Raw genomic sequence first — 13,292 nt, 5'->3', positions numbered from 1 at the left:
CGCGATACGCGACAACGGTGAATGCGGATGGGCGGCTTTACAAGTTCGGGTTCCCGGCGACTGGCTCCTGGAGATGCTCGTCCATTCTGCGATGCGCGTCTTTCTTTCTCTCTCTCTTTCTCAGGCCCTCTCCTCGGCTCTGCTCACTCGCTCACTCTCTCGACAGCACCAACACGCTCTCGCCTCCAACTGCCGTTCGCCACGCGTCCGGAAGAAGTTTTATCTCTCTCTCTCTTTCTCTCTCTCTCTCTCTTTTTTTCACCCGTCACATTAACTTCTACTTTACCGTTCGCCAAGCACTAAAACTCCTTTCTTGAGACGACAATCTGCTTCAGCCGAAGAGTCTGCTGATTTTTAACAGATCAACCCCACTCCTTCGTGGCTCCGAAATCCGCTCTCCTGCGACAGCCGGATTTTTGCCCACTGTTACCAATATTCTTCCTTGGCCAGCCGGCTTTGGCGTTGTGAAGTAGGCGGCCGACGACAGCCTAGGAAGTGCCGGCAGCATTTCTTTGTCAGCAAACAGAAAAAAAAAACAAACGAATAACCCGGGAGTTCGTCCTGGTAATCGGGCGGTCTCCTCGCCTTTATCTGGTGGTCGGTGATGGATCGTCCTCCACGCCTTCTTCTCGCCGCCATCCGGAACGGGGCGCTACACAAGAGGGGTCGTGGGGCTCGCCTCCAACATACCCGAGCGCCCGAATCGCGCGGTCTTCGCTACACAAACAAAAAAACTCGCCGTCTCGGTTTGGCGCTCGCGAGGAGCGCACCTTTCCACCCGCGGTAGAGCCTCCGCTGAGGCATTCGCCCCCTTGTGACGGGCGCAGTCGGCCGCCACGTCACAAAGTGTATGAATATTCATTGATAGATACTTCCAATTAACAGTGTAATTTTATTCTTATTGAGTTTAAGCAACAAAAATTTGTAAAAAGCGAAGTTTTCAATTAATAGCTGTTTCTCTTATGCGACCCGGGCCCCGTCGATCAGTGGACGTTCGTCCCGCCTCTGCCGGCGGAGTGGTCGTTGCTGGTGTCGCTGGTCGACCGTATTCGGTGTCGGTGGCCCTGGCGTTGCTCGCCGGGTGTCCAGGCATCTTGTAGTGAGAGTGTGCGTGTGTGTGTGTATGGACAAGTGAGTGAGTGAGCGAACAAGCGAGCGAACTAGTGTTTAAATATCACGCCCTTTATTCATTTATGTGATCTTGATGTTTTGGTACAGATTTAACAGTGATAGGCCGTGCTTTGCTTCTGCTTTTTAACGCCGGCAAATATTGCGATGACAGTGTCGGCGACGGAACCCGAGCTTATATTGCGGTCGTGTATTGATGGCTCGCTCGGTGTTTCGGCGGATCGGTGTTTCCCGGAATTTATCGAGAGCAGACGCGTCGCTCGCTGCGAGGATCCCGCGGTGTCAGCGGAGAGCGCGCGCGGTATTATTGTCTCGGCGTGTTGACGTCTCGCGGACTTTAACTTCGACGGTCTCGCATCGGAGTGCAACGGCGGAATGCACCTGCTCGACTCGGCGTCGCGGTACGCGGTTCGCGGTGGTTGCCGCACGCGGAGTGCCCGCATCGGTCGACTCCCGGAGCGGAGGATACGCGGTATGATGCCTCCTTACAGGAACGGTGGAGTCGGCCGGGCGAGCCTAGCCAACGTGCAGCCGGCGGCGGTCGGTTCGCGGTTCGCGGCGGTCGGTGGTATCTCCGGTGAAATGCGGCGGAGAGACACGCGTTGTCTCTAAGTACGCGGCGCGGTACGCGGAACGGTATTCCGGGGCGTTCGCATGCCCCGGAGACGCAAAGCCCAACGACTAGAGTGGAGTGGCCGAGGTTGAGAACGCTCAACAGAGGCGGCGAACACACCACCCCGACTCGTGCCGATCCCCAAGTCTGCCACGGGCAAGAAGGCCGGGAGCTCCCGGTGGAGACGGCGAACACACCGTCCCGAAATGGATGTTGTTGTGAATCCGGTGCCCGCTTCCACGGTAAAGACCGCGTACGCACGACCTCGGACTTTCCGGATGACAGGATGTCGAGTCGGCTGCGAACTCACAGCAGCGACGGCGTACGCACCGTCGCGGTCCCTCGACCTGGGAATGGGATCCGGAGTAACTTGTGATCTTGCGATCTCGGCTGACTCCGGCGGAATCTGGTCCCGATAGCACGGCGGAGCGGCCTTTTATACCGCGTTTTCGCGGATTTTCCGACACGTGCTTGACAACAACAACAAACGTTGTTGCTTACGTGTGCACGTGTCAGTTGCGTGCTTCGAGTGTGAATTTGTTTGTTGGCGCTGAGCGCCGTTTTGCGGCCGACGGATGATCGCGGTGTTCGCCGGGGGAGATGCATCGTTACACTTTTTCAAATTTTATTGTTTTTTTGCTGAAACGTTTTCGATTCAAAAATCTACAATCTTTGATACTACTTTTCAGATGTTTAGGTCATAAGATCTTTATCCAAAGAAGAACAAGTTATTTTTGCAATTTTATCAGATTTCTATTTTAATTAGAATGCGTGAAAAAAGCGATATTTTAAATACTACTTTTCCGACGATATCGTGTGTTGTTTTCTAAAGTCATGTCACTAGTTCAAGAAAATTTTGGTGTTTTAGAATATAAATGGTGTTTTAGAATATATACTTATTGCCTGCAAAAAGAGGTGAAAAAATATTTAATTCGAATATGGGAGCATAAGGCACTGAATGTAAAGGCATATAATTAATTTGCACACTTAATAGATAATAAAAACTTATTTTTCTTTCAAAATATGGAAACAATCTATCAAAATTTCATTAAAAAATTGGCGAAAGATATTTTAATTTTAGATAATTTGATCAGAAGAATAATGATACAATGAGACTCTTTCTGAATTCAATATTTGTGTAATATTAGGTTGGAAACAATGAAACGGGCGTTGAATAGAAATAAAAATGAAAAAGCACTATTTTTCACATTATTTATTATTTTTAGTCGAAATAATTTCCATTGGCATCTTCGACTTTCTGCCAACGATTGGGCAAGTCATAAATGCTTTTTTTAAAAAAATCTTCATTTTTAGAGTTAATAAACAATTCAAAGTCTTTTATAATATCGTTTTGGTTATTGTATTTTTTTTCTTAAAAATAATTCATAATTACGAAAAAGGTAATAATTGGTCGGTGAGATGTCTGGTGAATATAGAGGATGTGGTAAAAGTTCATATTTTAGAGAATTTAACTTGTCAACAGTGATTGAAGCTTTATGTAGTCTTGCGTTATTTTGCAGTAATATTACGCCGTGCCGCTTGAGCAATGCTGGTTGTTTTTTCACAAGTTTTTTATGCATGACATCAATTTCACGGCAATAGGACTCCGCTGTTATTGTTTTGCCTGGTTGTAGGAAGGAATAATGGATCACTCCTTTGGCATTCCACCACATGGTAACCATAATCTTTTTTTGATGGAATTTCGGCTTAGGGGTATGTTCTGGCGGTGTATTCTTATCTACCCATTTGCTTGATCGTTTTCGATTGTCGTACAAAATCCACTTTTCATCACAAGTTATGATTTGGTGTAAAAACGGCAATCGTGTATTGCGAATCAACAAAGATGCGCACTTACTCTTGTGGTCGACCATCTGCAGTTCCGTCAGTTCATACGGTACATATGAGTCCAATTTTTTTACTTTGTTTATTGCACGCAGATGTTTCAACACAGCCGTATGGCTAGTTCCTAGCTTAGTCCCAATTTTACGAATAGTTGTGTCTGGATCGGATTTCACAGCCGTCCTTAATTCCTTGTTATCAATATGGACCGGTGGTCTTCCTCGAGGCTCGTTGACGATGCTCAAATTGCCAGAACAAAATTTTTGGAAACAATATCGAGCATTTCTTTCATTGGTGGATCCATCTCCGAAAGCTTGATTAATGTTTCTCGAAGCTTGAGGTACACTATGATTTAATTTGTACTTATACAAAAAATTGATGTAAATCGCGTTGTGTTTCCATCTGGTTTGTGAGGAATTTAAAATAAAAATGGAACACAAACATGAAAAAATTTTACAAAATGTGTAAGAAGAATACCTTTAAAATTTATAAATAAAAATATCGAACGCACGTTGTAATGAACCTCTCTCAGTTGCAGTTGAACACAGACTAATCAAAAACGCCCGTTTCATAATTTCCAACCTAATATTTACAAGAAATGTGTAATGTGTAAAAAGCTATATCTTTTATATATTTATATGAAATGAAATGACTAGCTGTTGGAAAATGATAAATATTTGTCAATTTCCCATTTGATATACCTTCTAATCACCGTTATCAATATACTCGGTCACATGTGCGTTTATTGTGCTGTGGGTGACATTTTAACATCACACGTAAGTATCAAATCTTTTATTAAGAAGCGATATGTTCATGAACAATCAACATTATAATACAATATTTTTAAAAATTAAAAGTATTGAATTTAAAATTGAAATTTATTAAAAATTTACTGACATATACAGGGTGGCCCATTTTAATTTAACCACTTAAATAACTCACTGGAAATGACCCAAATCAAAAAAAGTTTTGTGGCAAAAATCCTATTTTTGGGGGGAAATTGAATGGTGACCTTGAATTTGACCTTGAAGTCGATTTTCAATGTTATTTCAAGGTCAACTTCATTTTTTTTAATAGGAACCCCTATTTTTGACCCCAGATTCTGATAGTGCTTGAAATTCTGCGTTCAACCATATGAATTTTAATAGGGGTCAAATGTCATTTCAAGGTCATTTCAAGGTCAAAACTTCAAAATAACAGAATTTTTAAGGTTTTTTAAGGTAAAGTATATTTTTCAGCCATATGCGTCATGCTAAGGGTCAAAAGTCATTTCACGGTCAAATAGTCGATGGGGTGCTTGTTTAGCGTGAGTCCTTTTGCCACTCACGATGGGGTGCTTGTTTAGCGTGAGTCCCCTTGCCACTCAATTTTTGTTACCTTTATAACTGTTAACCACGAAGTAAGTGTGTAAAATTACCACCATTAGCTTCAAAGCACAAATTCAATTGTCTATGAAAATTTGGCACAGTTCTTAATAAAGTTTCTCTTGGAATCGTTTCACAAGCTTGACGAATACGGTTTTCCATATCTGCTCTAGTTGTGGGCTGTTCTGAAAATACTGCATTTTTAATGTAACCTCATAAATAAAAATCAGGAGAAGTTTAAGTCTGGTGAGCGAGGTAGCCAGTTAACTGGACCTCCTCGTCCAATCCATCTTTCATTAAAATGGTTATTTAAAAACTGACGAACAATTAATGCAAAGTGAAGTCCTGCACCATCTTGTTGCCATTACATTATTATTCTGGTTGCTAAATCAACATTTTCCAACAGCCCTGGCAATCGATCTCGAGGCAATTCTAAATAACTGTTTCTATTAACATTACTCTCGAAAAAATAAGGTCCAACTAAGTAGCCATTTATTATGCCACACCACACCATAAGGCTCCATCTATTCTGATGATCTACAGCTTTGTACCAGTGCAGATTTTCATCTGACCAGTAATGGCAATTATGCCTATTAAGTTATCCATAACTGTAAAATTTAGCCTCATCAGAAAAAAGCACATACCTGAAAAAGTCAGGATCTTATTGTATCCTTGCTAAAGCCCAGTGGCAAAAGTCAATTAGCATTTGAATATGGTTTGGCCTTAATTCTTGAACCAAAGTTATGTGATATGCATGGTATCTTAAATTTCTAAGAATTCTTAAAGCAGTACTTTGTGGAGTACCGATTTCCCTTTCAATTGTGCGACTGCTGATTTCACGATCAAGATGTACAGCTGCTAAGACTGTCAAAACGCGAGCATTATTTTCATCGTATTCGTGATGTCTGCGCTAACGGTTAAGGTGTCCACCACGAGCTCTAATAGTTAACGCACGTATTGTCACATGACTGGAATGACGCCTTAAAGGAAATCGATCAGCGTACCACCGTGCTGCTGACCGGTAATTGTTCTGGCATTCGCCTAAAACCATCACCACATCAATAATGTGATTAGCAGAATAATCAGCAATAATAATAATATTTGTCCTAGAGAGCACTATTTTACTTCATTTTTTTCTGTACTTTAATAAAACTGATATTAAAAAAATTTAACTTAGATTTAAAATTTCTGAAATAATGTTAGTTACAGTAAATTAAATGCAGAGGTCGCAAATTTTAACTTAAATTAAAAATTTCTGAAATAATTTTAGTTGCAGTAAATTAAATGCTGAAATCGCTGATTTCTATAGAGGACTCACGATAAACAAGCACCCTGATGAAAACAAAGTTCTGCCACGTTAAAATCGTTATTCCTGGGGAACGCTGACAAGAAAAAAATTTTCACCATGCAATATCGTCAATTGAAGTCAAAATTATGTTTATAATCAGCATTTATTTATAATTTTTTTTTTTTACTTTTTGAACTTGAGTGACCTAGACCTTTGAATCGAAAGGTCAAAGTAACCATCAAAATCAAGATCCAAGGTAAACGCTCCTCCCTATGATTCAAAAACTACCAACACCACGCTTTGTAATCCTTATGATGATTTTTGAAAAAAGAACCTTAAAAATTTTATTATTTTGACCTTTGACTTTGAAGTAACTTCGACTTTGGGCTCCAGAGTCAAGTTTAAGGTCACGACTAATTTTTTTTCAAACTAAGATAGATAAATCTTAAATGTCACACAACCTGAAGCTAAAATTAAATAAAAAACCTTAAAAAATGTAGTTTTTCGACTATTTGACCGTGAAATGACTTTTGACTCTTAGCATGACGCATATGGCTGAAAAATATATTTTACCTTAAAAAACTTTAGAAATGCTGTTATTTTGACGTTTTGACCTTGAAATGACCTTGAAATGACATTTGACCTTTATTAAAATTCATATGGTTGAACGCAGAATTTCAAGCACTATCAGAATCTGGGGTCAAAAATAGTGATTCCTATTTTAAAAAATGAAGTTGACCTTGAAATAACCTTGAAAATCGACTTCAAGGTCAAATTCAAGGTCACCATTCAATTTCCCCCCAAAAAATAGGAAACTTTTGTCCCGAAACTTTTTTTGATTTGTGTCATTCCCAGTGAGTTATTTAAGTGGTTAAATTAAAATGGGCCATTCTGTATATAAAAAAAATTTATATAAATAAATTATCATGATTTTAATCATAAGTACATCACGTTTATCACGAGTATATGCTGCATTTAAATATAATGACAAAAACAGTTATTAAATACTTTTATAAATTTTTAATGGTTTCAAGTGCAGTGAGATACATTACGCTGCGTATTCTAATGAATGGTACACTCGAAATCCAAAAACTGTACGAAGCATAGTTCTGCTAATGGTTAGGACCAACGAACCTGTTTGCTTAACTGCTGGTAAAATATTCCCTTTAACAATAACTACATTTTGCAACGTAAGTCAATATAATTTTTACTGATAGTTTTATATAAATGTGGAATTCTATATTCACACCCTCACACACACACGCGCGCGCGCGCACAAACGCAGTGGGTGCCTCATTTTAATCCATCACCCCCTTTTATCAATATAAAGTGAGTAAAAAATAAAGATTTCAAAAAGGTTGGATTTTTGCTCAAAAAATCCAAGTAATAAGAATAATGTTATTTGTCTTTTTTATATACGTTAAAGTTATTAAAAAGTTCGTGATGTTTTGAAAACATTTTGAAAATTGAACAATATGATGGTGTATTTACCAGGTGTAGAAGTATGAAACCGGAATTTTCCTATAGATGGTGCTAGCCATCAGTTTAGGGACCGTAAAACCGCTTATGCAGCGCCATCATCTCCCTCTAACAGCTGACGAAGATTTTCAATACACAACAACCCAAGTTCCATACACCGATATATTTTTCTATAACCTTAAACATATCGAGTTTTGTGCCTACGAACTACGATTTGCGGATAGCATTGGTTTTTTGTTATCATTTGAAGAAAACTGCTGCGCATCGAATGCTTGTCGAAGCTTACGGTGAACGTGGTCTTGGTAAAACACAGTGTTTCGAGTGGTTAAAAAAATTCAAAAGTGGTGATTTTGACGTGAGAAACGAAGAGCGTGGGAAACCACAGAAAAAGTTCGCAGACAACGAATTGCAAGCCTTATTAGATGAAAATGATACTCAAACTCAACAAGAACTCGAGGATGAATTGAATGTGACGCAGAAAGCTGTCTCAATTCGTTTGAAAGCCATGGGAAAGATTCAGAAAGTGGAAAAATGGGTTCCGCATGAACTGAATGAAAGACAGCAAGAAAATCGAAAAACCACTTGTGAAATGCTGCTCGACAGATACAAAAGAATGTCCATCGTATCATGACAGGTGATGAAAAATGGATATATTTTGAGAATCCTAAGCGTCAGAAATCATGGGTGAATCCAGGTGAACCATCGACATCCACTGCAATCGCTTTGGAAAGAAGACAATGCTCTGTGTTTGGTGGGATCAGAAGAGTGTAATCTATTATGAGCTGCTAAAACCTGATGAAACAGTTAATACTGATCGCTACCAACAGCAAATGATCGATTTAAATCGAGCATTGCGTGAAAAACGACCGGAATATGGAAAAAAGCAACACAAAGTCATTTTGCTCCATGATAATGCCCCATCACACACAGCAAAACGGGTCAGGGAAACGATCGAGACGTTCAGTTGGGAAATACTAAGCATGCGGCTTATTCTCCAGACTTGAATCCGTCCGATTATTATCTATTTGCATCAATGGGACACGCTCTCGCTGAACAACGCTTCAATTCGTATGAAAATATACGAAAATGGCTCGATAGCTGGTTCGTTTCAAAAGAAGAAATGTTTTTTTGGCGTGGCATTCATAAATTGCCGGAGAGGTGGGAAAAATGTACAAATAGCAATGCACATTATTTTGAAAATATATTTTATCATTTTCAAAAAACGGACGTGTAATTTTTAGAAAAAATATTCCGGTTTCAAACTTCTACACCTGGTATAGAAATTTGGATGATGTATAGAGCTTATTTAAAACGCACATTTATGAGTTTTTTTAATGGTGAAAGGAACGTGGGAAGGAAGATTGTGCGTGATTAAAAGGGTAATTAGTCCAGCGGGAAAATCGGTATTTTATTCATATTTGGCAAGTATTCGGTATGGAATATATGTTGTCTGAAAAAAAATGTGTCCTATTTGCATAATTAACAAAGTTATAACCTAGTTTGATCAGGTAGGGAGCGTTTTCCGGCACACGCTCGTCGGTCGGCCGCGTGGCGTACAATAAAGCATTGTATTTATATGCGCCTTAAGGTTCGAATAACCGTTATTCTTGGGAGGCCGTTCATTTTACGGTTTTTCTAAAGTACGCCCGGTTTTTAACCGCCTATGAAGCAGAATTTGCTTTCTCGTGTCAAAGTACAATGTGGCTTTGCTTTCTCCAGTCAAAGTACAGTGTGGCTTGAGGCAAGCGAATATAAGCTAAGTTACTCGTTAATTTACACGCTAAAAAATTTTGAAAATTGATGACAAGATATGAAAAACACTCGAGTTTATGCGTATAGTAAAAAAACGGCATTTTCGTGGCAACCATTATATAACTTAACTTAGCAGGATTCAAAATTTACAAGTACGTTGGCAAAAGAACTGCAAAGCTCGAAAGATATCGACTTCCTTATTTCGAAAGAATTTGGTTATTGCATTTTGTGTTTTTAGCAGTTTTTTTCAACAATTGCATCTCTTGTCATTTGCAAAAATTACAAAAATAATATTCTCCCGAATATTCTTCTGACGTCAAAATAACAAACGAATCTTTAAATTTATTGATTTGTACACATGTTCCAAAACATTTTATTAAAGAGCAAATATTGTTGAAATAACTTTTCTATCATTTATTATCTTCAATGAAGAATACACCAGGTGTATGCATAAGTTTTTTCCGGTTTTTTGGTAAAAAAAAAAACACCTAATTTTCAAGCGAAATTAATTTTTTTTTATTCAAAATATTGGCAATCGGATTCTACACATTTCGCCCATCTTTCAGGTAATTTATGAATACTATGCAAGAAAAACTGCTTGTCTTTTGCGGCAAACCATTCGTCGAGCCATTTTACAACTTTCTCGAAATTGCTGAAGTGCTGCTCTGCGAGCGCGTGCCCCATTGATGCGAAGAGGTGATAGATGGCGCCAGGTCTGGGGAGTACGGCGGGTGCGGAAGGATGTCCCATCCAAGCGATTTCAAGGTGTCTTTCACTGGTTTTGTTGTGTGAGACGGCGCATTGTCGTGTAACAAAATCACTTTGCCATGTCTTCTGGCCCATTCCGGTCGTCTTTCGATTAATGCGTGGTTTAAATTAATTGTTGGCAATAGCGTTGTGTATTAACGATTTCGCCGGGCTTCAAGAGTTCATAATACACAATACCGCTCTGGTCCTACCAGACACAGAGCATAGTCTTCTTGCCGAAGTNTGATTAAATAAGAAAAGCAATGCGTGCCGCAAATGTTCTTTTTCAGGCACAAAACTCGACATGATCACTGAACGATAAAACAAAGACGCTAGTTTTTGGCGGACTCAACTTGTGTGTGTTTGTAGTTTTAAATATCAGATGAACAAAATGACGTATGTGTCAAATTAATACGCTGCTTACTTTTCGCTGGCGCCATCTCGTAGTTAAACCGGAAAAAACTTGTGCATACATCTGGTATATCAATTTTGAAAATTATGAACGCGATATAAGTGTCTATTGGTCGACAAGCGGAGATGTATGCAAATTCCCGAAACGAAGCTCATATCACCCGCTCGGAGTGGCGCTCAACTGACAACTGACAGCTGACTCGTTTAAGATGAGAGAATAAATCATAGTGAAGACAAAGCAGCTCTGCGAGACATCTATGAGCACGTGGAAGATTCCCTGTACGATCTGAATAATCGTAAGTTAAATTATCTTTATGTAATCAGTCCGAAAATCTTTAAGCGCGTTTTTTTCAAAACCACATTTTACAAATTAACTTTCATGATATCTCGAAGGTGTATTTAAACGTTTTAAAAAAATTCTAATTAAATGATATCTGAAACAATTAATATTCTTTCTTTTAGATCGTCTATATTTCTAGGTTTTGTTTCATAGACTTTACTTTTTAGATATCCCCAGTAGAAAAGTCTATCGGACTTAGATCAAGAGATCTTGGCAGCCATTCTATAGTACTTCTTTCATCAATCAATCGACCAACAAATGTTTCATGTAGAAAATGACAAACATTTAAACCGAAATGAAATGCAGTTTCATCTTGTTGAAACCTAACATGTTCAATAGTATCTCCAACGGTGTCTCAGATAGCTGGTACCTCTCGGTTCTGCAACAAATTCAAATAAATTTCTGCTTTCAAATTCCCGTAGAGAAAAAATGGTTCTATAACACAATTAGAGAATATCCCGACCTAAACATTAATTTTCTGGAGATACTGCGTGTGACAGTCTCTCACCTAGTGAGGATTTTCATTAGTCCAGTACCTCATGTCATGTTAATTAACTGATTCTTTTAATTCAAAGGTAGCTTCTTCGGAGAAACAAATCCAAGTAAAGAATTGTTTATTATCATCGAATCGTGTCATCATCGTACCACATAATTCAATTCTCCTGTCAAAGTCGTCTTCGGACAGCTCCTGCACCGAATGCATTTTACACGGGTGGTACTTATGTTCCAGTAGAATTCTACGAACCGATGTTACACTTATTTCAATTTGTTGAGATAATTTTATATGCGTTATATGAGAGTTTTTCTTTTGTGCTTAGCAAAACCTCTAGAGCATTATCATTATTGATGGCGTCCTTAAGTCTTCCAGATTTTGATTCGTTTTTAATTGATCCAGTCCTTTCAAGACGATCATCAATTCGATAATCAAATGCTTTTGAAATTGGAAGACTATCAACATACGTACTGTTAAATAAATTGGTTACTTTTTGATTAGACCTAATTCTATCATCGAAACCTTGCATCATAAGAATAGCAATTTTTCCCTATCCAGTTCAATGCATTGTCCGAAATGGAAAAAAATATATGTACTAAACGAGGAATGAATAATGTTAGTATAGAATAAATTTTATCCACAGATGGATATTTATGATTTAGCAAATTTGCTGAAGTTGCTCCAGTTCTGTGTGCGTAGCATGCGAGCGTGCTGTGCGCGCGAACGTTCTGTATGCGTGAGTGATGAACCCGAGTCGTTAGATGCAAGATTGCATCCACGATGATAGGCGCGTGTGCACACACACACACACACAGACAGACACAAATCACCACCACCACCATCACTAGGGGAGACTGTAACCCTTGCGTGGCTCGTCCCAATGTGGCGGATTGGAGAATGTCCGTTAGCAATTGAGGGTAGGAGGGAAATAAAATGCCTCCCGCCGACCAAACAGGATAAAAGAAGGAACCCCGAATAATAAACCACACATAGAGAGTCAAACAAGACTAACCTTACAGTGCAGGGACTCGGAACCCCTGTACAGGTGCCAGAGGGCAAGTAAACAGGTCCTGGGGCGTCGTAAACCAACGACCGCTATGCATTAGTGGTGGAGAGCTTGGCCACTGTTGCATTTAATACTACATGTAGGAACAAAATGGAAGATCTAAATAAAACAAAACCTCTAGCAGAGCAGATTAAAGGGAGAAATCAGGTAATGGCAAAACTAGGAGAATAAATCTCTGACTTGCTAAAATTTATAAAACCTAAGCCTAATATTCATGGTGACATTAAGAAGAAGATAAATACCATGAGCATCACATTCAACAGGTTAAAAAAATTGAGGAAAAGATAGACTCGGAGAAATCTGTACTACAGAAGACAAGATCAGCGCCCACACAGACGTTGCCAAAAGCTGGTGGTCCCTCTCAAAAAACCTTGATACTCTAAGGTGCAGCAGAAGCAAATAAGAGGAAGAAGATTTCTCCCCTAAAAGAGATTCGGAAGAAGAAAATGGCTAGAAGAAGGAAAAATGCAATAGAAGAAGGACTACCACTAAAACTGCTACCAGCCCAAATAGAGCCAGAGCAGAAAAACTGGGAAAAAGTTCGATCGAAGCGGCAGCGTAACCAGCCGACACTGGCGAGTGCCCTTATTATTCATATGAAAGGGCAACTCATCTATGCTGACATCCTGAAGAAGGTGAAATAGGATGATACTCCCAAGAAAGTAGGCTCGGGCGTAATGAATATACGCAGGACGGCGGTTGAGGACATGATCCTGGTCCTGAACATAGCCAGCGAAGAAATGACAACCCAATTCCGCATTGCAATCAAAAG

General features: G+C 39.4%; 1 protein-coding gene across 1 annotated transcript; it reads right to left on the bottom strand.

Moving 5' to 3' along the window:
- Window positions 1-3,270: 3,270 nt before the first annotated feature.
- Window positions 3,271-11,664, bottom strand: LOC106750510 (histone-lysine N-methyltransferase SETMAR-like; the record flags this gene model as incomplete). Its single annotated transcript, XM_014630919.1, has 3 exons — window positions 11,607-11,664; window positions 5,313-5,511; window positions 3,271-3,982 (listed from the first exon to the last, which is right to left on the bottom strand). Coding segments are annotated over exons 1-3 (969 nt in total), but the record flags the coding sequence as incomplete, so codon positions are not given.
- Between the last annotated feature and the right edge of the window lie 1,628 nt (window positions 11,665-13,292).

Source organism: Dinoponera quadriceps, unplaced genomic scaffold (assembly GCF_001313825.1).
Source record: "Dinoponera quadriceps isolate SergipeBrazil2010 unplaced genomic scaffold, ASM131382v1 scaffold384, whole genome shotgun sequence".
NCBI lineage: Eukaryota > Metazoa > Arthropoda > Insecta > Hymenoptera > Formicidae > Dinoponera > Dinoponera quadriceps.
Note: the sequence above shows the minus strand (reverse complement) of the source record. Positions and strands in the feature narration are given on the sequence as shown.